Genomic DNA, 27,795 nt, shown 5'->3' with positions numbered 1-27,795 from the left:
TGGCCAAAGGAACTAGGGTAAAGGATAAACTGAAGGAAATTTATATTAGGCAAGAAACGGCATTGGATAGACTGTTGAGTCTGAAGGCTGATAAGTCCCTGGGACCTGATGGTCTGCATCCCAGGGTACTTAAAGAGATAGATAGATAGATAGATAGATAGATACTTTATTCATCCCCATGGGGAAATTCAACATTTTTTCCAATGTCCCATACACTTGTTGTAGCAAAAACTCATTACATACAATACTTAACTCAGTAATAATATGATATGCATCTAAATCACTAACTCAAAAAGCATTAATAATAGCTTTAAAAAAGTTCTTAAGTCCTGGCAGTTGAATTGTAAAGCCTAATGGCATTGGGGAGTATTGACCTCTTCATCCTGTCTGAGGAGCATTGCATCGACAGTAACCTGTCGCTGAAACTGCTTCTCTGTCTCTGGATGGTGCTATGTAGAGGATGTTCAGGGTTTTCCATAATTGACCGTAGCCTACTCAGTGCCCTTCGCTCAGCTACCGATGTTAAACTCTCCAGTACTTTGCCCACAACAGAGCCCGCCTTCCTTATCAGCTTATTAAGACGTGAGGCGTCCTTCTTCTTAATGCTTCCTCCCCAACACGCCACCACAAAGAAGAGGGCGCTCTCAACAACTGACCTATAGAACATCTTCAGCATCTCACTGCAGACATTGAATGACGCCAACCTTCTAAGGAAGTACAGTCGACTCTGTGCCTTCCTGCACAAGGCATCTAGAAGAGGTGGCTCTAGAAATCGTGGATGCATTGGTAATCATTTTCCAATGTTCTATAGATTCAGGAACAGTTCCTGCTGATTGGAGGGTGGCTCATGTTGTCCCACTTTTCAAGAAAGGAGAGAGAGAAAAAACAGGGAATTATAGACCAGTTAGCCTGATGTCAGTGGTGGGAAAGATGCTGGAGTCAATTATAAAAGAGGAAATTACGACACATTTGGATAGCAGTAGAAGGATCAGTCCGAGTCAGCATGGATTTATGAAGGGAAAATCATACTTGACTAATCTTCTGGAGTTTTTTGAGGATGTAACTATGAAAATGGACAAGGGAGAGCCAGTGGATGTAGTGTACCTGGACTTCCAGAAAGCTTTTGATAAAGTCCCACATAGGAGATTAGTGGGCAAAATTAGGGCACATGGTATTGGGGGCAGAGTACTGACATGGATTGAAAATTGGCTGGCTGACAGGAAACAAAGAGTAGTGATTAATGGGTCCCTTTCAGAATGGCAGGATGTGACCAGTGGGGTACCGCAAGGTTCGGTGCTGGGACCGCAGCTGTTTACAATATACATTAATGATTTAGATGAAGGGATTAAAAGTAACATTAGCAAATTTGCTGATGACACAAAGCTGGGTGGCAGTGTGAAATGTCAGGAGGATGTTATGAGAATGCAGGGTGACTTGGACAGGTTGGGTGAGTGGGCAAATGTATGGCAGATGCAGTTTAATGTGGATAAATGTGAGGTTATCCACTTTGGTGGCAAGAACAGGAAGGCAGATTACTATCTAAATGGAGTCAAGTTAGGAAAAGGGGAAGTACAACGAGATCTAGGTGTTCTTGTACATCAGTCAATGAAAGCAAGCATGCAGGTACAGCAGGCAGTGAAGAAAGCTAATGGCATGCTGGCTTTTATAACAAGAGGAATTGAGTATAGGAGTAAAGAGGTCCTTCTGCAGCTGTACAGGGCCCTGGTGAGATCACACCTGGAGTATTGTGTGCAGTTTTGGTCTCCAAATTTGAGGAAGGACATTCTTGCTATTGAGGGAGTGCAGCGTAGGTTCACAAGGTTAATTCCCGGAATGGCGGGACTGTCATATGTTGAAAGATTGGAGCAACTGGGCTTGAATACACTGGAATTTAGAAGGATGAGAGGGGATCTGACTGAAACATATAAGATTATTAAGGGATTGGACACACTGGAGGCAGGAAGCATGTTCCCGCTGATGGGTGAGTCCAGAACTAGAGGCCACAGTTTAAGAATAAGGGGTAGGCCATTTAGAACAGAGATGCAGAAAAACTTTTTCACCCAGAGATTGGTGGATATGTGGAATGCTCTGCCCCAGAAGGCAGTGGAGGCCAAGTCTCTGGATGCATTCAAGAGAGTTAGATAGAGCTTTTATAGATAGCAGGGTCAAGGGAGATGGGGAGAGGGCAGGAATGGGGTACTGATTGTGTATGATCAGCCATCATCACAGTGAATGGCGGTGTTGGCTAGAAGGGCCGAATGGCCTACTCCTGCACCTACTGTCTATTGTCTATTAGCTTGCTGAATTCCTCAAGCCTTCTGTGTGCATTTCTCAGCATTAATTATAGAACACAGAGATCCAAAGCACATTCGGGCCCTTCGAACCACAATGTTGTGCCGACCATTTATTTATTTTAGTATTTGCACATTGATTGTTAGTCTTTGTGTGAAGTGGAACATCATTTTCATTGTATTGCTTTGTTCTACTGTGAATTCCTGCAACAAATGTTGGTTTTGCTACCAGAGGTGAAAAAACCTAGACCCGCAAAAAAGAGAAAATCCACAGATGGTGGACATCAAAGTAGTACACACAAAATGCTGGAGGAACTCAGAAAGCCAGGCAGCATCTATGGAATAAAATAAACAGTCAATGTTTCAGGCCGAAGGCCTTCATTTTGCTGCTGTTCACACTGCTGATGCATGACTCAGCTCAAACCATGTTATCAAATTTGCAGATGAGACAATGATTGGCCTCATCAACAACGATGTAGCAGAGTACAGAAAAGAAGTAGAGCCGCTTGTGGACTCGTGTGAAAAGAACAACTCAAGTCTGATCATGGACAAGAGCAAAGAAGTGATTGTGGTTTTTAGGAAGGTTATGATGAACCATCCCCCTCTGCTGATACATGGCTCCTCCATAGAGACAGTTAAGTGCGCCAAGCTCCTGGGAGTTCACATCACGGATAACCTGACCTGATCCCTCAATATCTCCTCCCTGAACAAGGCAGCACTGCAGCGCCTCCACTTCCTAAGGACATGAGGCAAGTAAGGCTCATCCACCATTTCCTAACTGAATTTTACTGGAGCACCATTGAGAGCATCCTGACAATCTGGAGTTAGTGGGTGGAGGTGTTGATCAGCCTTACTGTTTGGGGGGCAGGGGGAGTAACTGTTTGAGTCTAATGGTCCTGATGTGGATGGTATGCAGCCTCCTCCCTGAAGGGAAAGTAAATCAATTAACATTGCATTTTGAACTTTAGATCAGTCCAGCATCTATTGAGAATGAATTATCAGACCATCATCAGGGTAATTCCAAGCCAACAATGAGGCAGCAATGACTGTGTGCAGTGTTGATATTAGCACTGAGAGAGAACATAGGCTGACACTGGAACTACACTGAAGAATCAGAGCAGCACTGACTGACACATCCAGATAACACTGAAGTAGTGCACTCAGGGAGCATCACTCTGACATCGGGGCTGACCTGAGATAAAGTATAGAGAGAGCTCATACAGTCAAGAAAGTGCCCTTGAATGACATCAGGTTAAGTGCATTTGTCAAATGGACGGGCTTTGGCCATATGTTTCTTTCATTGTCACCCAGATTTTTAATCACTCAGGGAAACAGGTCCCCTCTTTATTTTTTCTTATCCCATCCAAAATTTATAGATTCAGTTAGGCATGTTTTCAAACCTCTCTGTTTGAAACTTATGTTAGTACAATCAATAATGTTTCAGATCAGACAATACCTTCTGAGATAACTTCTACATCTTTTGTTGTGCAGTCACATCCTTCCTATAGCATGGTGATCATAAGTGCCCCCAGTACTCCAGTTGTGGCCTCAATAAATATACCCAGAATCTTGAAAAATTAACCACCGTCATTCCCAGCCTAACATTACCCTAAGCACCATCAATGCCATGTGAACATTAACCTGACACCACTCCCATGCCACTCCACACTCGCAGAACACTCCTGTTGCACTGGTGTGGTATTCCAGTACCTACTATGCATCCTGCCAATTTCACTCCAGTTGTTTCCTACTCACCAATCTGGGCGATAATCTGGCAAAGAGCAATCTGTTTCAGGTAGGTAGATTTTCCGCTCATGTTTGGCCCCGTGATGATGATGAAGTTGTTTTCTTCAGAGATGTAGGTGTTGTTTGCAACAGGTTTCTCCATTGATATCTTTTCAAGAATCGGATGACGTCCTTGCTTTATAGCCATAGTGTCAGTGAACTCTGGACGAACTGGACAAAACAAACACCAATTAGTTAAAATCTGGCCAGATTCTTCCATTTCAATGTGCGTGTGCATGGTGCGTGTTCCATGACAACATCCTGAAACACAAAAAGATGCTGAAAACCTGAAATTAAAACGGAAAATGCTGGAACACTCAGCAGCTCAGTTACCAGTCATGATGGTTTCCACAAAGATAAGCGGAAAAGATAAGGTTTGATGAGAGGGCTGAAAACTGAGGAAAGTAGTCAGCAAAAGGAAGGATTGACCATATAACCATATAACAATCACAGCACGGAAACAGGCCATTCCGGCCCTCCTAGTCCATGCCGAACTCTTAATCTCACCTAATCCCACCTACCCGCACTCAGCCCATAATCCTCCACTCCTTTCCTGTCCATATACCTATCCAATTTTACCTTAAATGACACAACTGAACTGGCCTCTAATACTTCTACAGGAAGCTCATTCCACACAGCTATCACTCTCTGAGTAAAGAAATACCCCCTCGTGTTTCCCTTAAACTTTTGCCCCCTAACTCTCAAATCATGTCCTCTCGTTTGAATCTCCCCTACTCTCAATGGAAACAGCCTATTCACGTCAACTCTATCTATCCCTCTCAAAATTTTAAATACCTCGATCAAATCCCCCCTCAACCTTCTACGCTCCAATGAATAGAGACTTAACTTGTTCAACCTTTCTCTGTAACTTAAGTGCTGAAACCCAGGTAACATCCTAGTAAATCGTCTCTGCACTCTCTCTAATTTATTGATATCTTTCCTATAATTCGGTGACCAGAACTGTACACAATATTCCAAATTTGGCCTTACCAATGCCTTGTACAATTTTAACATTACATCCCAACTTCTGTACTCAATGCTCTGATTTATAAAGGCCAGCGTTCCAAAAGCCTTCTTCACCACCCTATCTACATGAGACTCCACCTTCAGGGAACTATGCACTGTAATTCCTAGATCTCTCTGTTCCACTGCATTCCTCAATGCCCTACCATTTACCCTGTATGATCTATTTGGATTATTCCTGCCAAAATGTAGAACCTCATACTTCTCAGCATTAAACTCCATCTGCCAACGTTCAGCCCATTCTTCTAACCAGCATAAATCTCCCTGCAAGCTTTGAAAACCCACCTCATTATCCACAACACCTCCTACCTTAGTATCATCGGCATACTTACTAATCCAATTTACCACCCCATCATCCAGATCATTTATGTATATTACAAACAACATTGGGCCCAAAACAGATCCCTGAGGCACCCCGCTAGTCACCGGCCTCCATCCCGATAAACAATTATCCACCACTACTCTCTGGCATCTCCCATCTAGCCACTGTTGAATCCATTTTATTACTCCAGCATTAATACCTAACGACTGAACCTTCTTAACTAACCTTCCATGTGGAACTTTGTCAAAGGCCTTGCTGAAGTCCATATAGACAACATCCACTGATTCCTCGTAACTTCTTCAAAAAATTCAATAAGGTTTGTCAAACATGACCTTCCACGCACAAATCCATGCTGGCTACTCCTAATCAGATCCTGTCTATCCAGATAATTATAAATACTATCTCTAAGAATACTTTCCATTAATTTACCCACCACTGATGTCAAACTGACAGGTCTATAATTGTCAGGCTTACTTCTAGAACCCTTTTTAAACAATGGAACCACATGAGCAATACGCCAGTCCTCCGGCACAATCCCCGTTTCTAATGACATCTGAAAGATCTCCGTCAGAGCTCCTGCTATCTCTACACAAACTTCCCTCAAGGTCCTGGGGAATATCCTGTCAGGACCCGGAGATTTATCCACTTTTAAAAGCGCCAGTACTTCCACCTCTTTAATTCTCATAGTTTCCATAACTTCCTTACTTGTTTCCCACACCTTACACAATTCAATATCCTTCTCCTTAGTGAATACCGAAGAGAAGAAATCGTTCAAAATCTCTCCCATCTCCCTCGGCTCCACACATAGCTGACCACCCTGATTCTCTAAGGGACCAATTTTATCCCTCACTATCCTCTTGCTTTTAGTATAACTGTAAAAACCTTTCAGATTTACTTCCACCTTATTTGTCAAACCAAACTCGTATCTTCTTTTAGCTTTTCTAATCTCTTTCTTAAGATTCCTTTTACATTCTTTATATTCCTCGAGCAATTCCTTTACTCCATGCTGCCTATATCTATTGTAGACATCCCTCTTTTTCCAAACCAAGTTTCTAATATCCCTTGAAAACCATGGCGCTTTCAAACCTTTAACCTTTCCTTTCAACCTAACAGGAACATAAAGATTCTGTACCCTCATAATTTCACCCTTAAATGACCTCCATTTCTCTATTACATCCTTCCCAAAAAACAACTTGACCCAATCCACTCTCTCTAAATCCCTGCGCATCTCCTCAAAGTTAGCCTTTCTCCAATCAAAAATCTCAACTCTAGGTCCAGTCCTGTCCTTCTCCATAATTATATTGAAGCTAATGCTATTGTGATCACTGGACCCGAAGTGCTCCCCAACACATACATCTGTCAGCTGACCTATCGCATTCCCTAACAGGAGATCCAACACTGCCCCATCTCTAGTCGGTACTTCTATATATTGTTGCAAAAAACTATCCTGCACACATTTCACAAACTCTAAACCATCCAGCCCTTTTACAGAATGAGCTTCCCAATCTATGTGTGGAAAATTAAAATCTCCCACAATCACCACCTTGTGTTTACTACAAATATCTGCTATCTCCTTACACATTTGCTCTTCCAACTCACGCTCCCCATTAGGTGGCCTATAATACACTCCTATCAGTGTTACTACACCTTTCCCATTCCTCAATTCCACCCAAATAGCCTCCCTAGAGGAGCTCTCTAATCTATCTAGGCCCCATATGGAGCCAGTGATCATTAATGGAGAACGTGTGGAGCAGGTTAAGACCTACAAGTATCTGGGAGTACAGTTAGACGAGAAGCTTGACTGGACTGCCAACACAGATGCCTTGTGCAGGAAGGCACAGAGTCGAATGTACTTCCTAAGAAGGTTGGCGTCATTCAATGTCTGTAGTGAGATGCTGAAGATGTTCTATAGGTCAGTTGTGGAGAGCGCCCTCTTCTTTGTGGTGGCGTGTTGGGGAGGAAGCATTAAGAAGAGGGACGCCTCACGTCTTAATAAGCTGGTAAGGAAGGCGGGCTCTGTCGTGGGCAAAGTACTGGAGAGTTTAACATCGGTAGCTGAGCGAAGGGCGCTGAGTAGGCTACGGTCAATTATGGATAACTCTGAACATCCTCTACATAGCACCATCCAGAGACAGAGAAGCAGTTTCAGTGACAGGTTACTATCGATGCAATGCTCCTCAGACAGGATGAAGAGGTCAATACTCCCCAATGCCATTAGGCTTTACAATTCTACCGCCAGGACTTAAGAACTTTTCAAAAGCTATTATTAATGCTTTTTGAGACGGTGATTTAGATGCATATCATATTTTTTTACTGAGTTAAGTATTGTATGTAATTAGTTTTGCTACAACAAGTGTATGGGACATTGGAAAAAAAAGTTGAATTTCCCCATGGGGATGAATAAAGTATCTATCTATCTATCTATCCTTCCAAAGCACCTCCATAAGATTTTCTCGGAGTGTAGCCCAATCTTTGACAGTGCAAAAGGCAGGACTTACAACATAATGTGCATGAGTCAAAGTCAGAAAGGTCATGGCAAATTCATTATCAAAATATGTATATATTACCATACACTGTACTATCTTAACATTTACTTTCTTGCAGGCATTTACAGGAAAAAGAAATACAATTTATGAAAAACTATACATAACAAAGACTAAAACTACCGATCTGTAAAAGATGACAAATTGTGCAAATTAAAACAAAATAATACTAAGAAGATGAATTTGTAGAATCCTTGCGAATAAGTCATAGATTGTAGAATCTGTTCAGACTTCAGGTGAGTGAGGTTATCCATGCCAGTTCGGGGAAATAAAACAAATAACCTAGAAGGGGCTCTTTAATTTAACAAAAGGTTCAAAAAATTAGGTAATGATAGAGATCCAGAAGATTATAAGGCCAACTGGAAGGACTTTAAAAATGAAATTAGGAGAACCAGAGGGGGCCATGAGAAGGCCTTGGTGGACAGGATTAAGGAAAACCCCAAGGAATTCTACAAGTATGTGAAGAGCGAGAGGATAAGACGTGAGAGAATAGGACCAATCAAGTGTGACAGTGGAAAAGTGTGTATGGAACTGAAGGAGACAGCAGAGGTACTTAATAGAAATATAGAAAATAGGTGCAGGAGTAGTCCATTCGGCCCTTCGAGCCTGTACCACCATTCAGTATGATCATGGCTGATCATCCAACTCAGAACCCCTGTACCTGCTTTCTCTCCATATCCCCGATCCCTTTAGCCACAAGGACCATATCTAACTTCCTCTTAAATATAGCCAATGAACTGGCCCTAACTGTTCCCTGTGGCAGAGAATTCCACAGATTCACCACTCTCTGTGTGAAGAAGTTTTTTTTCATCTCGGTCCTAAAAGGCTTCCCCTTTATCCTCAAACTGTGACCCCTTGTTCTGGACTTCCCCAACATCAGAAACAATCTTCCTGCATTTAGCCTGTCCAATCCCTTTAGAATTTTATATGTTTCAATAAGATCCCCCCTCAATCTTCTAAACTCCAGCGAGTATAAGCCTAGTCAATCCCATCTTTCTTCATATGAAAGTCCTGCCATCCCAGGAATCAATTTGGTGAACCTTCTTTGTACTCCGTCTATGGAAAGAATGTCTTTCCTCAGATTAGGGGACCAAAACTGCACACAATACTCTAGGTGCGGTCTCACCAAGGTCTTGTACAACTGCAGTAGAACCTCCCTGCTCCTGTACTCAAATCCTTTTGCTATGAATGCCAACATACCATTTGTCTTTTTCACCGGCTGCTGTACCTGCATGCCCACCTTCAATGACTGGTGTACAATGACACCCAGGTCTCGTTGCACCTCCCCTTTTCCTAATTGGCCACCGTTCAGATAATAATCTGTTTTCCTGTTCTTGCAACCAAAGTGGATAACCTCACATTTATCCACATTAAATTGCATCTGCCATGAATGTGCCCACTCACCTAACCTATCCAAGTCACCCTGCATCCTCTTAGCATCCTCCTCACAGCTAACACCGCCGCCCAGCTTCGTGTCATCTGCAAACTTGGAGATGCTGCACTTAATTCCCTCGTCTAAATCATTAATATATATTGTAAACAACTGGGGTCCCAGCACTGAGCCTTGCGGTACCCCACTAGTCACTGCCTGCCATTCTGAAAAGGTCTCGTTTACTCCCACTTTTTGCTTCCTGTCTGCCAACCAATTCTCTATCCACATCAATACCATACCCCCAATACCATGTGCTTTAAGTTTGCACACTAATCTCCTGTGTGGGACCTTGTCAAAAGCCTTTGCTTCAGTATTCACCATGGAAAAGGATTTTGGCGATTGTCAGGATGACTTGCAGTGGATTGAAAAGCTTGAGCATGTAGATATTAAGGAAGAGTATATGCTGGAGCTTTTGGAAAGCATCAAGTTGGTTAAGTCACTGGGCCCAGATGGAATGTACCCCAGGCTACTGTGGGAAGTGAGGGAGGAGATTGTTGAGCCTCTGGCGATGATCTTTGCATCATCAATGTGGATGGGAGAGGTTCTGGAGGATTAAAGGGTTGCAGATGTTGTTGCCATATTCAAGAAAGGGAGTAGAGATAGCCCAGGAAACTATAGACCATTGAGTCTTACTGCAGTGGTTGGTAAGTTGATGGAGACGATCCTGAGAGGCAGGATTTATGAACATTTGGATTGGCATAAAATGATTAGGAATAGTCAGCATGGCTTTGTCAAAGGCAGGTTGTGCCTTACGAGCCTGATTGAATTTTTTGAGGATGTGACTAAGCACATTAATGAGGGTAAAGCCATAGATGTACTGTATATGGATTTCAGCAAGGCAGTTGATATGGTACCCCATGCAAGGCTTATTGAGAAAGTAAGGAGGCATGGGATCCAAGGGGACATTGCTTTGTGGATCCAGAACCGCGTTGCCCACAGAAGGCAAAGAGTGGTTGTAGACCGGTCATACTCTGCATGGAAACTAGTGATCAGTGGTGCGCCTCAGGGATCTGTTCTGGGACCCCTACTTTTTGTGATTTTTATAAATGACCTGGATGAGGAAGTGGAGGGATGGGTTAGTAAATTTGCTGATGACACAAAAGTTGGGGGAGTTGTGGATAATATGGACAACTGTCAGAGGTTACAATGGGACATCGATAGGATGCAAAACTGGGCTGAGAAGTGGCAGATGAAGTTTAATCCAGATGAGTGTTAGGTGGTTCACTTTGGTAGGTAAAATATGATGACAGAATATAGCATTAATGGCAAGACTCTTGTCAGTGTGGAGAATCAGAGGGATCTTGGGGTCCGAGTCCATAGGACACTCAAAGCTGCTACACAGGTTGACTCTGTGGTTAAGAAGGCATATGGTGCATTGGCGTTCATCAATCATGGGATTGAGTTTGAGCCGAGAGGTAATGTTGCAGCTATATGGGACCCTGGTCAGACCCCACTTGGAGTACTGTGGTCAATTCTGGTTGCCTCACTACAGGAAGGATGTGGAAACCATAGAAAGGGTGCAGAGGAGATTTACAAGGATGTTGCCTGGATTGGGGAGCGTGCCTTATGAGAATCGGTTGAGTGAACTCAGCCTTTTCTCCTTGGAGTGACAGAGGATGAGAGGTGACCTGATAGAGGAGTACAAGATAATGAGAGGGTTTGATCGTGTAGATAGTCAGAGGCTTTTTCCCAGGGCTGAAATGGCTAGCACAAGAGGGCATAGTTTTAAAGTGCTTGGAAGGAGGCACAGAGTAGATGTCAGGGGTAAGTTTTTTTTAAACGCAGAGAGTGGTGATTCAGGGAATGGGCTGCTGGTGGCGGTGGTGGAGGCAGAAAAGATAGGGTCTTTTAAGAGACTCCTGGGTGGATACGTGAAGCTTAGAAAAATAGAGGGTATGGGTAAGCCTAGGTAGTTCTAAAGTAAGCACAGGTTCGGCTAAGCTTTCTGGGCCGAAGGGCTTGTATTGTGCTGTAGATTTTCTATGTTCCTATATTTCTAACTGCTTCATTCTTGTATTTTAATTCGCTCTCATGAACATCAAATCCCATTTGTTATAAACAATATCTGTTGTTAAATCAGAAACAGACAACACATTGATACTGTCATGTAGTACAGAAAAGTTGTCATGGGAACACACATCAATTAGGGATATTTTCTAAATTTTTATTTATTTAATTTAGAGATACAGCACAGAAAGGCCCTTTCAGCCTCAAATGCTGCACCATCCAACAGCCTATCTAATTAACACTACCCGAACTAAACAGCAAATTACAAAACCAATTAATCTACTAAACAGTACACCATTGGCATGTGGGAGAAAACCAGTATACCTGGGGGAAATCCATGCATTCACAGGGAGGACATACCGAGACTCCTTACAGATTGCATTGAAATTGAACTCCGAAGCCCTGAACTGTAATAGTTAACTAAAATAGCTAACACTAACTGCTAGGTACTGTGGTGCCCATTAGCAAGAGGAATTGCTAGAGGATGTACAGAATTTCTGTCAGAAATGGGTAAAAACACTTTGGAAAATGTTAAAGATTCTTATTATAGGATATTTTCATGCCAAAAATAGATGCAATTTCTTTTCTTATCCAATTTGTAGGTGAATGAACTTCTGTCCAGTTGGGTGAAAAATAGGAATAAATTGCTGGAGAATGACATTTCTGAATAACACCTCTGTAAAGAACATTAATACACTCCATATTAATTAGTGAAATGTGAGCTGACATTCAGATGCACATTTCCTGATGCAGCTCAGCACATTTGGCCCAGTTCACAAATGCTCTTTCTACATTAGCTATCTTTCCACTCTACCGTTTCCCAGTATTTATCCCACTTCTTTTTGAAAGCTCCTGATGTATCTGTTTCCATCACCCTTATAGACAGTTACTCCAGATGGTAGAAAGTTGAATAAAAAGCTAAATTATAAGACCACAAGACATTGGAGTAGAATTAGACCATTTGGCCCATCAAGTCTTCCCTGCATTCCACCATGGCTGATTGATTATCCCTCTCAACCCCATTCTCTTACTTTCTCCCTGTAGCCTTTGACACCCTGACTCATCAAGAATCAATCAACCCGTTTTGAGATATATATATATATATATATATATATATATATATATATATATATCCACACACACACACACACACACGGCTCTAGATTTCAAGCATGTGCAGAATCCTTTGTGTAGGAATAAACAGACCATTTTTGGGTTGGGGCTCTGTGATTAACAAGGTGCTTCAGGAACTGTTGCTGCAGTTCTAGCTGCAGACAATCGGCATCTATGAGGGAACCAGTGTGAAGCAACAATCTGCTGTAGAAACACAGTGGGTTGCAGCAGGATGTGTGGGAGGAAAGGAATTGTCAATGTTTTGGGATAAAACCCGCAGCAGGAACCCAAAGAGTTGACAGATTTCCTCCCACGGATGCTACTCAACCCACCGAATTCCTAATGCATATTGTTTGTTGCTCCAGATTCCAGTACCTGCAGTCTCTTGTGTTTCTTCTGGATGCCAGTGTGGGTTGTGAGGAGAATGCAAAGGCTTCAGTGATACAGGCAAGCTAATGGGCAGATACAAGGCAGATAGAACATTACATGGAAATATGTGAACATCTAATTTGGCATAAAATACAAAAAAAATTGGAATATTTTATAGTAGCTAGAAACTAAAAGACTGTTGCAAGGAAAAATCTAGCCATTCTTGTATACAGTTCATGGAAAGTTCGCATACATGTAGAGCAAACAATCAGGAATACAAATGGTGGACATGATTAAAACATATTGGTTTTAGTCACATCTTGAATAGGTTTTTAGTTTTGACCATGTATGTGACATGATAAGTGGCATCATCTTTCAGTTGCTTCCTAACTGCATCCTCGCCTTTGGCATGGTAGGTTTCATCTGGTGTACATTTCAAGAAAATGGCCTTGTCGAGGGAAGTGCCTTGTGAGGAAAGTGCGAGTCTTTGGCTCGAGAGATTCTGGCAGTTTTGGCAGTAGGACTGTGCAATCAAATCAATTAAGATTTGAATAGATCAGAAATCAGCTGATTGGGCAATCGAGGTCAGGTGACCAAGCAGTTTGAAAAACTCAGACAAGTAAATAGAGGAGTAGCTCAAGCAGAGCGGCCAGTGAGTGAGTGGGCCAGTAAAGGAGTAGAGCTTTGCAGCTTTGACTCGGGGAGCGGCCTTTTCGAGGGAACTGCCTTGTGAGGAAAGTGCGAGTCTTTGGCTCGAGAGTCTTCGGCAAGAAGGCTGAGGGAGGAGACTATGCTACAGTTGGATAGGGTGAGAGGTGATGAAGAGATGACAGGTAAACTGATTCAGTGTGATGCTTGCCTGATGTGGGAGGTCAGGGACATTGATGGTGCCTCCAGCTGCTACAACTGTGGAAAGTGTGTCCAGGTTCAGCTCCTGAAGGACCATGTTGGGGCAATGGAGAGGCAACTGGATGACCTCAGGTTCATTCGGGAAAATGAGAGTTTTCTGGACAGGACCTACAGTGAGGTCACTACACTGAAGATACCAGAGGAGAGAACGGAGGCGTCGACGAGGAAGGGATGGATGCTTGAAGTACAGGAGACCCCGGGGGATGTGCCTCTTGAAAACAGGTTCACCCTCTTGGAAGCTGTCAAGACAGAAGACATTGCCAATCTGAGAGGCGGACAGGTCTGCGAGTCAAAAATAGGCACTGAAGCAAAGCCGAAGAGACAGACATCAGGCAAAGCTGTGGTAGTAGGGGACTCCATAGTGAGAGGTACAGAAAGGGGTTTCTGCGGCAACAGGCGGGATTTAAGGATGGCGTGTTGCCTCCCTGGAGCCAGGATCCAGGACGTCACGGACTGATTGCCAAGTGCAATAGGGATCGATGTGAGAAGCGAGGAGAGTAATGGATTAAAAGTATTATATATGAATGCACGAAGTGTAAGAAATAAAGTGGATGAGCTTGAGGCTCAGTTGGAAATTGGCAAATATGATGTTGTAGGAATAACAGAGACATGGCTGCAAGAGGGCCAGAGCTGGGAAATGAATATTCAATGATATACATCCTATCAAAAGGACAGACAGGTGGGCAGAGGGGGTGGGGTGGCTCTGCTGGTGAGGAATGAAATTCAGTCCCTTGCGAGGGGTGACACAGAATCAGGAGATGTAGAGTCAGTATGGATAGAATTGAGAAATTGTAAGGGCAAAAAGACCCTAATGGGAGTTATCTATAGGCCCCCAAATAGTAGCCTGGGTGCAAGTTGAATCAAGAGCTAAAATTAGCATGCTGCAAAGGTAATGCTATGGTTGTAATGGGGGATTTCAACATGCAGGTAGACTGGGAAAATCAGGTTGGTACTGAACCCCAAGAAAGGGAGTTTGTGGAGTGCCTCTAAGATGGAAGAGCAGCTTGTACTGGAGCCTACCAGGGAGAAGGCAATTCTGGATCTAGTGTTGTGTAATGAACCGGATTTGATAAGGGAACTCAAGGTAAAGGAGCCATTAGGAAGGAGGTAGTGACCATAATATGATAACTTTTAATCTACAATTTGAGAGGGAGAAGGGAAAATCGGAAGTGTCAGTATTACAGTTGAACAAAGGGGACTATGGAGCCATGAAGGAGGAACCAGCCAAAGTTGACTGGAAGGACACCCTAGCAGGGATGACAGTGGAACAACAATGGCAGGTATTTCTGGGAATAATACAGAAGGTGCAGGATCAGTTCATTCCAAAGATTCTAAGGGGAGTAGGGGGTGACAAGTCAAGGACAGCATAAAAATAAAAGAGAAGTATAACATAGCAAAGATGAGTGGGAAGCCAGAAAATTGGGAAACTTTTAAAGAGCAACAGAAGATTACTAAAAAGGCAATATGGGGAGAAAAGATGAGGTACGAAGGTAAGCTAGCCAAGAATCTAAAGGAGGATAGTAAAAGCTTCTTTAGGTATGTGGAGGAAAAAGTTAGTTAAGACCAAAGTTGGGCCCTTGAAGGCAGAAACGGGTGACTGTAGATTAAAGCTTATCATATTATGGTCTTTATGCCCATGATTGTGTGGCTAGGCATAGCTCAAATACCATCTATAAATTTGCTGACGATACAACCAATGTTGGTAGAATCTCAGGTGGTGATGAGAGGGCATACAAGAATGAGATATGCCAATTAGTGGAGTGGTGTCACAGCAACAACCTTACACTCAATGTCAGTAAGATGAAAGAGCTGATTCTGGACTTCAGGAAGGGTAAAACGAAGGAACACATACCAATCCTCATAGAGGGATCAGAAGTGGAGAGAGTGAGCATTTTCAAGTTTCTGGGTGTCAAGATCTCTGAGGACCTAACCTGGTCCCAACATATCCATGCAGTTATAAAGAAGGCAAGACAGTGGCTATACTTCATTAGGAGGTTGAAGAGATTTGGTACGTCAACGAATACACTCAAAAACCTCTATAGATGTACCATGGAGAGCATTCTACAGGCTGCATCACTGTCTGGTATGGGGGGCTACGACACAGGCCTGAAGGAAGCTGCAGAGGGTTGTAAATTTAGTCGGCTCCATCTTGGGTACTAGCCTACAAAATACCCAGGACATCTTCAAGGAGTGATGTCTCAGAAAGGCAGTGTCCATTATTAAGGGCCTGCAGCACCCATGGCATGCCCTTTTCTCACTGTTACCATCAGATAGGAGACACTGAAGCTTGAAGGCATACACTCAATGATTCAGGAACAGCTTCTTCCCCTCTGCCATCCGATTTCTAAACGAACATTGAACCCAAGGACACTACCTCACTTTTTTAATATATATTATTTCTGTTCTTTGCACAATTTTTAATCTATTGTATATACATAACTGCAACTGATTTGCTTATTTACTTATTATTATTTTATTGTTTTTTCTTCTTTTATTTATGTATTTCATTGAACTGCTGCTGCTAAGTTAACAAATTTCACGACACATGCCAGTGATAATAAACCTATCCTGATTCTGAGATGGCAGAGGGGAAGAAGCTGTTTCTGAATCATTGAATGTGTGCCTTCAGGATTCTGTATCTCCTTCCTGATGGTAGCAATGTGAACAAGGCATCACCTGGATGATAGAGTCCTTAAATGATGGATGCTACCTTTTTGAGGCATTGCTCCTTTAGATGTCCGGGATACTATAGTAGCTAGTGCCCATGATGGAGTTGACTGAGTTTATAACTCTCTTCAGTTTATTTCAACCCTATGCAGTAGTACCCCCACTCCCAGTGTTGCACCAGTTAAATGTTCTCCATTGTACATCTGTAGAAATTTGTGAGTGTCCTTTGGTGACATATCAAATCTCCTCAAACTCCTAACAGTGACACAGCCTGTCAGAGTGCTCTCCATGGTACATCTTTAGAAGTTTTTGAATATTTTATTTGACAAACTAAATCTCTTCAAACTCCTAATGAAATATAGTCGCTGTCTTACCTTCTCTATAGCTGCATCAATATGTCAGATTCAAGTAAGAACCTCAGAGATCTTGACACCCAGGAACTTGAAATAGCTCACTCTCTCCACTTCTGATCCCTCCACAAGGACTGGTGTATGTTCCCTCGTCTTATTCTTCCTGAAGTCCACAATCAACTCTTTGGTCTCATTGACGTTGAGTATAAGGTTATTGCTGCGACACCACTCAACTAACAAGTATTTCTTGCTCCTGTAAGTCCTTCTGAAACCATCTGACATTCTGCCAACTATAGTTATTTCATCAGCAAATTTATAGATGGCATTTGAGCTATGCCTAGCCACATAGTCATGGGTGTAGGTCTTCCAGTTAGGAAGTCAAGGATAGAGTTTCAGAGGTTCAATTTTTGGAACTTTTTGATCAGGACTGTAGGAATGATTATGTTAAACACTGAACTGTAGTCAATAAACAACATCCTAATACAGGCATTTGTATTGTCCAGGTGATCCAAGGCCATGTGAAGAGCCAATGAGATCGAATCATTTACATCAATCCTGGAATCATTCTGGTGAATTTTCTCTAAACCCTCTCCAATGTCAGTATATTCTTTGGGCTCCTTCTTTTATCTTGAGCTGTATTCCCTGGAGATCAGGAGAATGAGGGAGGAATCTTACAGAAACATTCCAAATGTTAAAAGGCCTGAACAGATTAGATATGGCAAAGTTATTTTCCATGGTAGGGGATTCAAGGACAAGAGGGCACAACTTCAAGATTGAAGGACATCCATTTAAAACTGAGATGTGGAGAAATTACTTTAGTCAGAGGGTGGTAAATCTGTGGAATTTGTTGCCACAAGTGGCTGTGGAGGGCAAGTCACTGGGTGCATTTAAGGCAGAGATAGATAGGCTCTTGATTAACATAGACACAGAAAACCTACAGCACAATAGAGGCCCTTCGGCCCACAAAGTTGTGCCAAATATGTCCCTACCTTAGAAATTACTAGGCTTACCTATAGTCCTCTATTTTTCTAAGCTCCATGTACCTATCCAAAAGTCTCTTAACAGACCCTATCGTATCTGCCTCCACCATCGTTGCCGGCAGCCCATTCCATGCAGTCACCACTCTCTGAGTAAAAAACTTACCCCTGACATCTCCTCTGTACCTACTTCCAAGTATCTTAAACATGTGTCCTCTTGTAGCAACAATTTCAGCCCTGGGAAAAAGCCTCTGACTATCCACACGATCAATGCCTCTCATCATCTTGTACACTTCCATCAGGTCACCTCTCATTCTCTGTCGCTTCAAGGAGAAAAGGCCAAGGAGATTAGCCAGGGCATCAAAGGGTATGGGATGAAGGCAGGGGAGTGGGGATGACAGAAAGAATTGGATCAGCCCATGACTGAATGACGGAGCAGACTTGATGGGCGGAATGGCCTACTTCTGCTCCTACATCTTATGGTCTTATGGAATTGGCCGCAGACCTAGTATGGTGATAGGCAAATTGCTGGGGGTCCAGGTCTTTGCTGAAACAGGAGTTAATTCTAGCCATAACCAACACTTTCAAAGCTCCCTTTCTCATATAAATTGAAGCTGATGCAAATATATTTCATGCTCTGTGCACGATTTCACTTGTTGACATTTTATTATGCTTACAGCAACAGCACATGCTTTCCAAGCTAACAAGGGAGGAAACATCAAATGTCTAAGATGTCAATGCATGAGAATTATTCCAAATAGAAGATGCTGGGTGAGAACAAATGGAGAAATAGACCAGGATTACATTATTTGATCAACAAAGACTAGAGGTCAACATGTGGGGTAGAAATAAATGTACAGCATAGTATTTACAATTCCAGAACTAGCCTAGCCTACAAATATCTTGTATAGAACTTTCCTTTGATGCTTTTTATAATTCCGAGCCCTTCATACCAGCTGATGTCTCATTCTCTTTTCCAGAAAGAATGTCCCCAATTTAGTTGATTTTATGAGGGACATTTGATGACTCTGGGCCTGTACTCACTGGCATTTAGAAGAATGAGGGGAGATTTCATAAATCCTTTTGAATATTGAAATGCTCAGATAGAGTGGATGTGGAGATGGACTTCCTATAGTGGGGGAGTCTAAGTCCAGAGGGTACAAGAATAGAGAGATATCATTTAGAGCAGAGATGAAGAGGAATCTCTAAGTAGGCAGATGGCGCCAAACACTTGCCTGCACTCTGTTCTCATCTTTGTTGACATCAACCCTCAACCTTGCTCGACACCTCAGAGAGAAGCAATTGAGTCGATCATGGACTCACAACCCGTATCCAGACCATCAGGCTATACATTTTGCTTCAAACTCACCAAACTCCCTCAGAGAGAGCAAAGCGCAGGAAAACACAATCAGCCCAAAAACACACCATAAAAATGTAAATCACAGGTTCCAATCGCACACAGCTTAGTAGTAGAATCATATTTGAAATAAGTAAAAGAAGCAGTTCGTGAACTGTCTGCAGGGAATCGCCGTTGGTCGCAGTGTTCGCTGGCACTGGTTGTGGAGGCCTAGTCATTCAGTATAGTTAAAGCAGATATTGATAGATTCTTGATTAGTCAGGGTGTCAAAAGTTACAGGAAGAAGGTAGGAGAATGAGGTTGAGAGAGATAATAAATCAGCCATAATGGAATAGCAGTTCAGATTTGATGAGCCAAAGGGTAATTCAGCTTGTCTGTCATCTGGTCTTTATCATTATCAAAACAGAAACAGATGCAGAGCTTAGTTAATTGCCAGATATTTAATGACAATTGAATTTATATAATTGCTTGAAATATATGGCCCAATTTGCTTTCCATATTGATACTTACAGCAAACAACAGTAAAAGCCCTTACCATAATCAGAAAGTGTGCAGACATGTGCAAAAGATAGTAACATGTCCAACATAGAGACTGCATCAGACAGCTTATACAGGCAATGGATGTGTTTGTAGATTTTGGCCAGGAGTTTGCAAACCACCCTAAAGAAAGTCAAAAACGTTTCTTTAATGCCAACAATTAAAAATTTTCTAACTGATGAGTATGTGAAAAATGTGTAACATTAAGCACATTGATAGGGCCCTGACCTAAGTCAACTTAAACTGAATGAATAGATAATTTGCTGCCAGTTATTGAACATCACAACAGTGCAGTACAGCAGTCAGCTCACAGCTCCAGTGACTCACCCTTAACCTGACCTCCTGTGCTGTCTGTGCGGAGTTTGCACCACCTCCCTGACACCACAGGGGTTTTGCCACTTAATAGAGACGAGGCTTGAGTCAAAAGCTGAGTAGCAGAAACAACTCAGTAAGGAACGATAACTTTAGTAATAGACCATAAGGAGCCACAAAACAAGTGAGAACAGAAACCAACACAACAGGCAACAAGGTAGATTTTAGGCAGGGAGAGCGAAAGCTCGAAGCCACTGGTTGAGTCCCAGTGGTTCAATGAGTGAACAAGGACTGTGGATGAGAACAGGAGTTAATTAAATAGGCTACAGGTGATAAGTCTGGAACGGACAGTAAGTGAATCCTTCTCGCTGGGTGAAGAGTGGGATGTGTCAGCGGGAGCAGGCTTGACAGGTTTGCTCTTGGTACACTTTCCCTTGCACATCCCAGAGACATGTTCATTGGCAGGTTACTTGTAGGCAAGTGGAGGAACCTGAGGGGACTAGATGGGCTTGTGTGTGATTAATGTAAATTGGTCTTCAATGTGTGTTGCTGACCTTATGAGCTGAAGGGCTTATTTCTGTGCTGTACCAGTCTCATCATTGTATTTTTTTTACAGTTTCCATGATAAGAGTTACTGGCATTTTAAATAGTCACACTTTACAATCAGTGAAACACTAGGGCGGCACAGTAGCGCAGCAGTTAGCAGAACATTATTACAGCACTAGCGGACCAGCTTCAATCTCCGCCACTGCCTGAAAGGAGTTTGTACGTTCTCCCCGTGACTGCATGGGTTTTCTCTGGATAGTCTGGTTTAGTCCCACATTCCAAAGATATACAGTTAGTAGGTTAATTGGTCACATGGGTGTAATTGGATGGCACTGGCTAGTTAGACCAGAAGGGCCTGTTACCATTGCTGTATCTCTAAATAAAAAGAAATAAACAGACTGTTTTAAGAAGTAGAATTCACCACACTGGAGAAAAACTGGGAGCCCATTTGTTCAACTGCAGATCCTACAAACAAGCATTTTCTGGATATCATTTCAGACCTAAGTATGGGCCCGAACACCCTTCGTCTTGTTTGGAATAGTGGTGTGAGATGGGTTCTAGCTACACAAGGGCATGAACAATGCCTCAGATTAACAGCGCATCCAAAAAAATTTCAAACTGTTAGTGATACTAGGCTTTAGCAATCCACTGAGATTGTCAGCCTCAGATTGGAGATCCTGCCCCTTGGGCAAGAGGGCCACCAACTGATCAACTGGTGAAGCCAAATTTGGAGTATTGTTGCAGTTCTGTTCACCTACCTACAGAAAAGATATCAATAACCTTGGAAAAGTCAGAGAAAATGTACAAGGATGTTGCCGGGACTTGAGGACCTGAGTTATGGGAAAGTTAAATAGGTTAGGAATGAGGGAAGATTTGATCAAGGTATACAAAATTATGAGGATTATAGTTAGGGTAAACTCAAGCAGGCTTTTTCCATGGAGGTTAGATGAGATTAAAACTAGAGGCCATAGGTTAAAAGTGAAAGGTGAAATGTTTAAAGGGAACATGAGAGAGAACTTTTTCACTTAAAGGGTGGGGTGAATGTGGGACAAGCTGGCAGAAGTAGTGAATATGGTTTCAATTTCAACATTTAAGAAAAGCTTGGGTAAGTACATGGATGGGAGGGGTATGGTCCAGGTGCTGGTTGATGAGACTAGGCAGAGTAAGCTCAGCACAGACAATACAGACTAAAGGGACTGTTCCTGTGCTGCAGTGTTCTATGACTGTAACTCTATAACTACAATCCGTAACTGCCACCCAATGACAAACTTTCATTCTTAGTTTAAGTAGTCTTGATCAAATGACCCTCAATAACAGAATATATGAGGATTTTTTAAAAAGAATATGTTTTATGAATATTTGTAATCTCCTTACAGATAAGTCATGTGGTAAATCTCCCTCAAAGATTCTTGGCACCGTTCATTCATTTTAATTAGGTCGGCAGTGGTGAAGTTGTAGGTATTCTTCAGAACGGTGACCTGTACAGAAAAGCACAAATGAGAGTCATGTCAGGGTGGGAATGAGGAAGACCAAGCCGCTTATAAACGCCACATAGCCTGTTGCAGCTGTCACAGCAGTTAGTATAAAACTTTTCAGTGCCAATGAATACAAGTTTGATTCCTGCTACTTACTGTCTGTAAGGAGTTTATACGTTCTTATCATGACATTGTGGATTGCCTCCTTGTTCTAAGGTTTCCACCCAAATTTGAAGGAGTTACTGAATTATGGGCATGCTATGTTATTGGTGACATACGTGGGCTGCCCCCAGCACAGCCTTTGAGTGTGTTGGTTGTTGACACAAAAGGCAATTTTACCATATGTTTCGATGTACATGTGACAAATAAAGCTAATCTTTATGTTAAAATGGCTAGATACTGCATAGCTGAACATCTTTTCTTTGTTGGATCTTCGTCTACCTCTGTGTGGTCAGCTGGATTTAGTATGAAATGACTAATTCAGTTGTGACAAATGGGAACAGTCAATAGGAATGGAAAATTCGAACACAAACAGCTGCAGGAAATCCCAAAGCAATTCAGTTGTATTCTGGACTGCAAGACTATTTACAAAGGAATATTTACGAATGAGATTACTTAATCCATGTAATATTTCTGACCTGGGCCCTAACATACAGAATATAGGGCAGAGCCTTAGTTCAGAATTAGAATCAGGTTTATTATCACCGACATATGTCGTGAAATATGTTTTTTTCTGCCAGCAGTACAATGCAAGGAAAAAAGAATTACTCAAAGCTGCAATATGAAATACAGTGGATTCTGGTTAAATGGGACATTATTCACTTGAAGCATGGTGTAGTGTCTGACAGCCGCACAAGTGCATGTGACGTGTTCAGCAAAAGACTTCAGCCCCAAATAAGTGGCATAGTATCTCAAATAAACTAAGGGAATCCCAGATAGTTTCTCGATGAGTTTTTGCTCTTCAAGAGTTGTCCCAAGTAAGTGGCTGCCCCTATTAACCGATGGCACAATTAACCAGAGTCACTTGTATTTAAAAAATAAGGTGAAAACAGACAGCAAAATAATGAGTTAGTATTCCAATCACAAACAAGAGAAAATCCAAGCAGCACACTCAAAATGCTAGAGGAACTCAGCAGGCCAAGCAGCATCTATGGAAAAGAGTACAGTTGACGCTGAGGAAGGATCTCGGCCCAAAAGGTCAACTATACCCTTTTCCATAGATGCTGCCTGGCCTGCTGATTCTTCCAGTATTTTCTGTGAGTAGAGTGAGTTAGTGTTCATGGGTTCATTGTCCATTTAAAATTCTGATGGGAGGAGGGAAGAAGCTGTTCCTAAAATATAGTGTGTGTGTCTTCAGGCTCTTGTACCTTCTTCTTGATGGTAGCAATGAGAAGAGAACATGTCCTAGAAGTAAAAGTCCTTAAAGATGGATGTCAACCATTAAGGTAGCTGAATACCTCAAAAGATATTTAGATTGAAGCTCATTCTAGAAACACTACTTAACAGGATTCTGCAGTTATCAGTGAACTGCTTTCACTCACAATTGACTTCCAAACAACAATGAACTTCTTTCTCAGTGTCCTACCCCACAAAAATTCCAGGAAATGCAGGAAAACCTTTTTGGCAAAGCAAAACTAGCCCCTTGCAAAGCCTCCCAGTTTTAAAAACAATCATGTCATTAGAAAGCAGAGACTGCAGATGCTGTAACCTAGAGCAATAAACACTCTGCTGAAGGAACTCCGTGGATAGAACAGTATTTGTTGGGGGTGGGGGGGGGAGGGAATTGTGCCATTTCAGGTCATAACACTGCATCAGAACTGAGTGGGGAGAGGGAAGATGGCCAATATGAAGACAGGGAGGATTTTGTTCAAATCTATTGAATATTAAAAGTGAATGTGGAGAGAATGTTTCCTATAACTGGGAAGTCTAGGACTTGAGGGCACAGATTCAGAATAGAGGGACAACCATTTAGAATAGAGATGAGGAGGAATTTCTTTAGCCAGAGGATGGTGAATCTATGGAATTCATTGCCACAGACAGCTATAGAGGCAAAATTGCTGGGCATGTTTAAAGAAGAGATTGATGGGTTCTTGATTAGTAAGGGCATCAAAGGTTAAGACTGTAAGTCAAAGGAGCAGAATTAGGCCATTTGGCCCATCAAGTCTGTTCCACCATTTAGTCATGGCTGATCCTTTTCTCCCCTCCTGAAGTGCCAATTATTTACTCTTTTCCATCGCTGCTCCCTGGCCTGCTAAATTTCTCCAGCATTCTGTGTGTGTCGGTCAGAAGAAGGGGTTGGGAAGGGGCAGTAAAAAACACAAGAGAGAAGAGTTCCCTGAAATCAGAAAGTTCAGCATTCATACCATTGCGTTGTAGACCAACCAGACAAAGAAAATGTTATTGTTCCTCTAGCTTGCATTGGGGTCCCATCCTGGCAATGATGAAGGCTGAGGGTGGGCAGGTTAATGTAGGAATGGGAAGAACTGTAATGGAATTTACGGTTTAAAATGGCGCTACTGAAAATGTGCGACAGCTTGCTGGTTAATCATAAGGCAACAGAATCAACTAAAAATATTAGTTATAACATCTTTTCTAAAGCAAACTGTGGTGAACTATTGCTGCAGTAAGTAAGAAGGCAGGTGGAGGTGAGGCTGGTTCAGGGAATGAGCTGTGCTGGGGCATTGCGAGGCGCAACGTGTTTGAGCCAGAGTAGAAGAGAGTTCGTATCGCAACTGGAGATGGTGTGAGCGATTTAGAGAAGAGTTTTGATGCCCATCCATCTAACTCAGGTGCAAGGTTGGATCACTCCAAGTGCCAAGCCAATTTGGAGAGATCGAGAACGGCTATGGGCTGGGTGGTCCAGGTCATACTGGGGAGTAGCACTTCTCGGTGTTTAAACAATTTAAACATCGGCCCAGACAGATTGGAAGCCCAAGTGTCAGGTACAGAGGCAAGGATCAGCTGATTTTGCTCACTCTCCTGCATATGTTTATCCTTTCTTTGTGGCACCAAGGCTGTGAACTGATCTGGCCACTGTGCATTTCTGCCCTCCAGCTGCTCCATGAGCGGACCTGGGACTCAGTCTGGCTTGGGATGGTTTGCTTCTATTGTATGCATGATGTGTACTTCTCCTTCCTCTTTCTCTGTGCAGTGGTTTTTAGACTTTTCTTAGTTGGGTTATTTGGGTTTCTTGCTTTGTTGCTGCCTGTAAGCAAACAAATTTCAAGGTATATAATTTGTACATTCTTGGATAATAAATGTGCTTTGAACCTTTGAATAAAACTGGGAGTTTAGAATTGCCGCTGCAGTCAGTGTATAAGTGCTCTGTCTCAGAAAAACAGCGTCTGTTATTAAGGACCTCCAGCATCCAGGGCATGCCCTTTTCTCACTGTTACCATCGGGTAGGAGGTACTGAAGCCTGAAGGCACACACTCAGCGATTCAGGAACAGCTTCTTCCCCTCTGCCATCCGATTCCTAAATGGACTTTGAAGCTTTGTACACTACCTCACTTTTTTAAATATAAGGTATTTCTGTTCTGGCACATTCTTAAAAATCTATTCAATATACTGTACATAATTGATTTACTTATTTATTGTCATGTTTTATTTTATTTTATTTATTATTGTATTTTTTCTCTCTCTGCTAGACTATGTATTGCATTGAACTGCTGCTTCTAAGTTAACAAATTTCACATCACATGCTGGTGATAATAAACCTGATTCTGATCTCATTGGTGTGGAGGAGGTCACATCAGGAACACCTAATTCACTAGGAAACAGCTTCTACTCCCAGACTGGGAGACAACTGAACCCTGCTTCCAACCCAAGTCTCTTCATGTATAAAGCACCAGTAGTATTATACTGTTTATTTTTTAAACTGTAAATTTACTTGTGCTAATATTGCTTTATAAGTTATGTGTGAGAGATACTATATATACTGTGTTGTGCTACAGAAACATTGTTTCGTTTGATGGTATACAAATACATAGATATTACGGAAGAGGATGTGCTGGAGCTTTTGAAAAGCATCAAGTTGGATAAGTCACAGGGACCAGACGAGATGCACCCCAAGCTACTGTGGGAGGTGAAGGAGGAGATTGATGAACCTCTGGCGATGATCTCTGCATCATCAATGAGGACGGGAGAGGTTCCAGAGGATTGGAGGGTTGCGGATGTTGTTCCCTTATTCAAGAAAGGGAGTAGAGATAGCCCAGGAAATTATAGACCAATGAGTCTTACTTCAGTGATTGGTAAGTTGATGGAGAAGAGCCTGAGAGGCATGACCTATGAACATTTGGAGAGGCATAATGTGATTAGGAATAGTCAGCATGGCTTTGTCAAAGGCAGGTCTTGCCTTACGAGCCTGACTGAATTTTTTGAGGATGTGACTAAACACATTGAGGAAGGTAAAGCAGTAGATGTAGTGTATGTGGATTTCAGCAAAGCATTTGACAAAGTACCCCATGTAAGGCTTATTGAGAAAGTAAGGAGGCATAGGATCCAAGGGGACATTGCTTTGTGGATCCAGAACTGCCTTGCCCACAGAAGGCAAAGAGAGGTTGTAGACGGGTCATATTCTACATGGAGGCCGGTGACCAGTGGTGTGCCTCAGGGATCTGTTCTGGGACCCTTACTCTTTGTGATTTTTATAAATGACATGGATGAGGAAGAGGAGGGATGGATTAGTAAATTTATTGATGACACAAAGGTTGGGGGTGTTGTGGATAGTGTGGAGGGCTGTCAGAGGCTACAGTGGGACATTGATAGGATGCAAATCTGGGCTGAGAAGTGCCAGATGGAGTTCAATCCAGATAAGTGTGAGGTGGTTCACTTTGGTAGGTCAAATATGATAACAGAATATAGTATTATTGGCAAGACTCTTGGCAATATGGAGGATCAGAGGGATCTTGGGATCTGAGTCCATAGGACACTCAAAGCTGCTACGCAGGTTGACTCTGTGGTTAAGAAGGCATACGGAGCATTGGCCTTCATCAATTGTGGGATTGAGTTTAAGAGCCGAGAGATAATGTTGCAGCTATATAGGACCCTGGTCAGACCCCACTTGGAGTACTGTTCTTAATTCTGGTCGCCTCACTACAGGAAGGACATGGAAACCATAGAAAGGGTGCAGAGGACATTTACTAGGATGTTGCCTGGATTGGGGAGCATGCCTTATGAGAATAGGTTGAGTGAACTCGGCCTTTTCTTCTTGGAGCAACGGAGGTTGAGAGATGACCTGATAGAGATGTACAAGATAATGAGAGGCATTGATCGCGTGGATAGCCAGGGCTGAAATGGCTAGCATGAGAGGGCACAGTTTTAAACGAGCTTGGAAATAGGTACAGAGATGTCAGGGGTAAGTTTTTAATGCAGGGAGTGGTGAGTGCGTGGAATGGGCTGCCGGCTGTGGTGGTGGAGGTGGAAACGATAGGTTCTTTTAAGAGACTCCTGGATGGATACATGGACCTTAGAAAAATAGAGGGCTATGGGTAAGCCTAGGTAGTTCTAAAGTAAGGACATGTTCAGCACAGCTTTGTGGGCCAAATGTATTGTGCTGTAGGTTTTCTGTTTCTGCACACGTATGTTTGAATGACATAAACAGAAACACAGAAATCTACAGAATGAATTGGGTGAAATTGTTATGGGAAACAGAGAAATGGCAGAAGAATTTAATAAGTACTTTAGATCTGTCTTCACCAAGGAAGATACAAGCAATCTCCCAGATGTATGGATGGGCCAAGGACATAGGGTAACAGAGGAAATGAAACAGATTGACATCA

The 27,795-nt window shown here is 42.5% G+C and overlaps 1 protein-coding gene across 1 annotated transcript in view; it reads right to left on the bottom strand.

The window, feature by feature from the left end:
* msh4 (mutS homolog 4) overlaps positions 1-27,795 on the bottom strand; it is a 213,455-nt gene that overhangs the window by 23,906 nt on the left and 161,754 nt on the right. The window contains exons 13-15 of the mRNA XM_073063909.1: positions 21,915-22,018; positions 19,681-19,805; positions 4,047-4,247 (exon numbers count right to left, since the gene is read on the bottom strand). Coding sequence (XP_072920010.1) covers positions 4,047-4,247; positions 19,681-19,805; positions 21,915-22,018 — 430 coding nt within the window. The remainder of the gene's footprint in view (positions 1-4,046; positions 4,248-19,680; positions 19,806-21,914; positions 22,019-27,795) is intronic.

The sequence above is a fragment of the Hemitrygon akajei genome, chromosome 12 (genome assembly GCF_048418815.1).
Source record: "Hemitrygon akajei chromosome 12, sHemAka1.3, whole genome shotgun sequence".
Taxonomy (NCBI): Eukaryota; Metazoa; Chordata; class Chondrichthyes; order Myliobatiformes; family Dasyatidae; genus Hemitrygon; species Hemitrygon akajei.
Note: the sequence above shows the minus strand (reverse complement) of the source record. Positions and strands in the feature narration are given on the sequence as shown.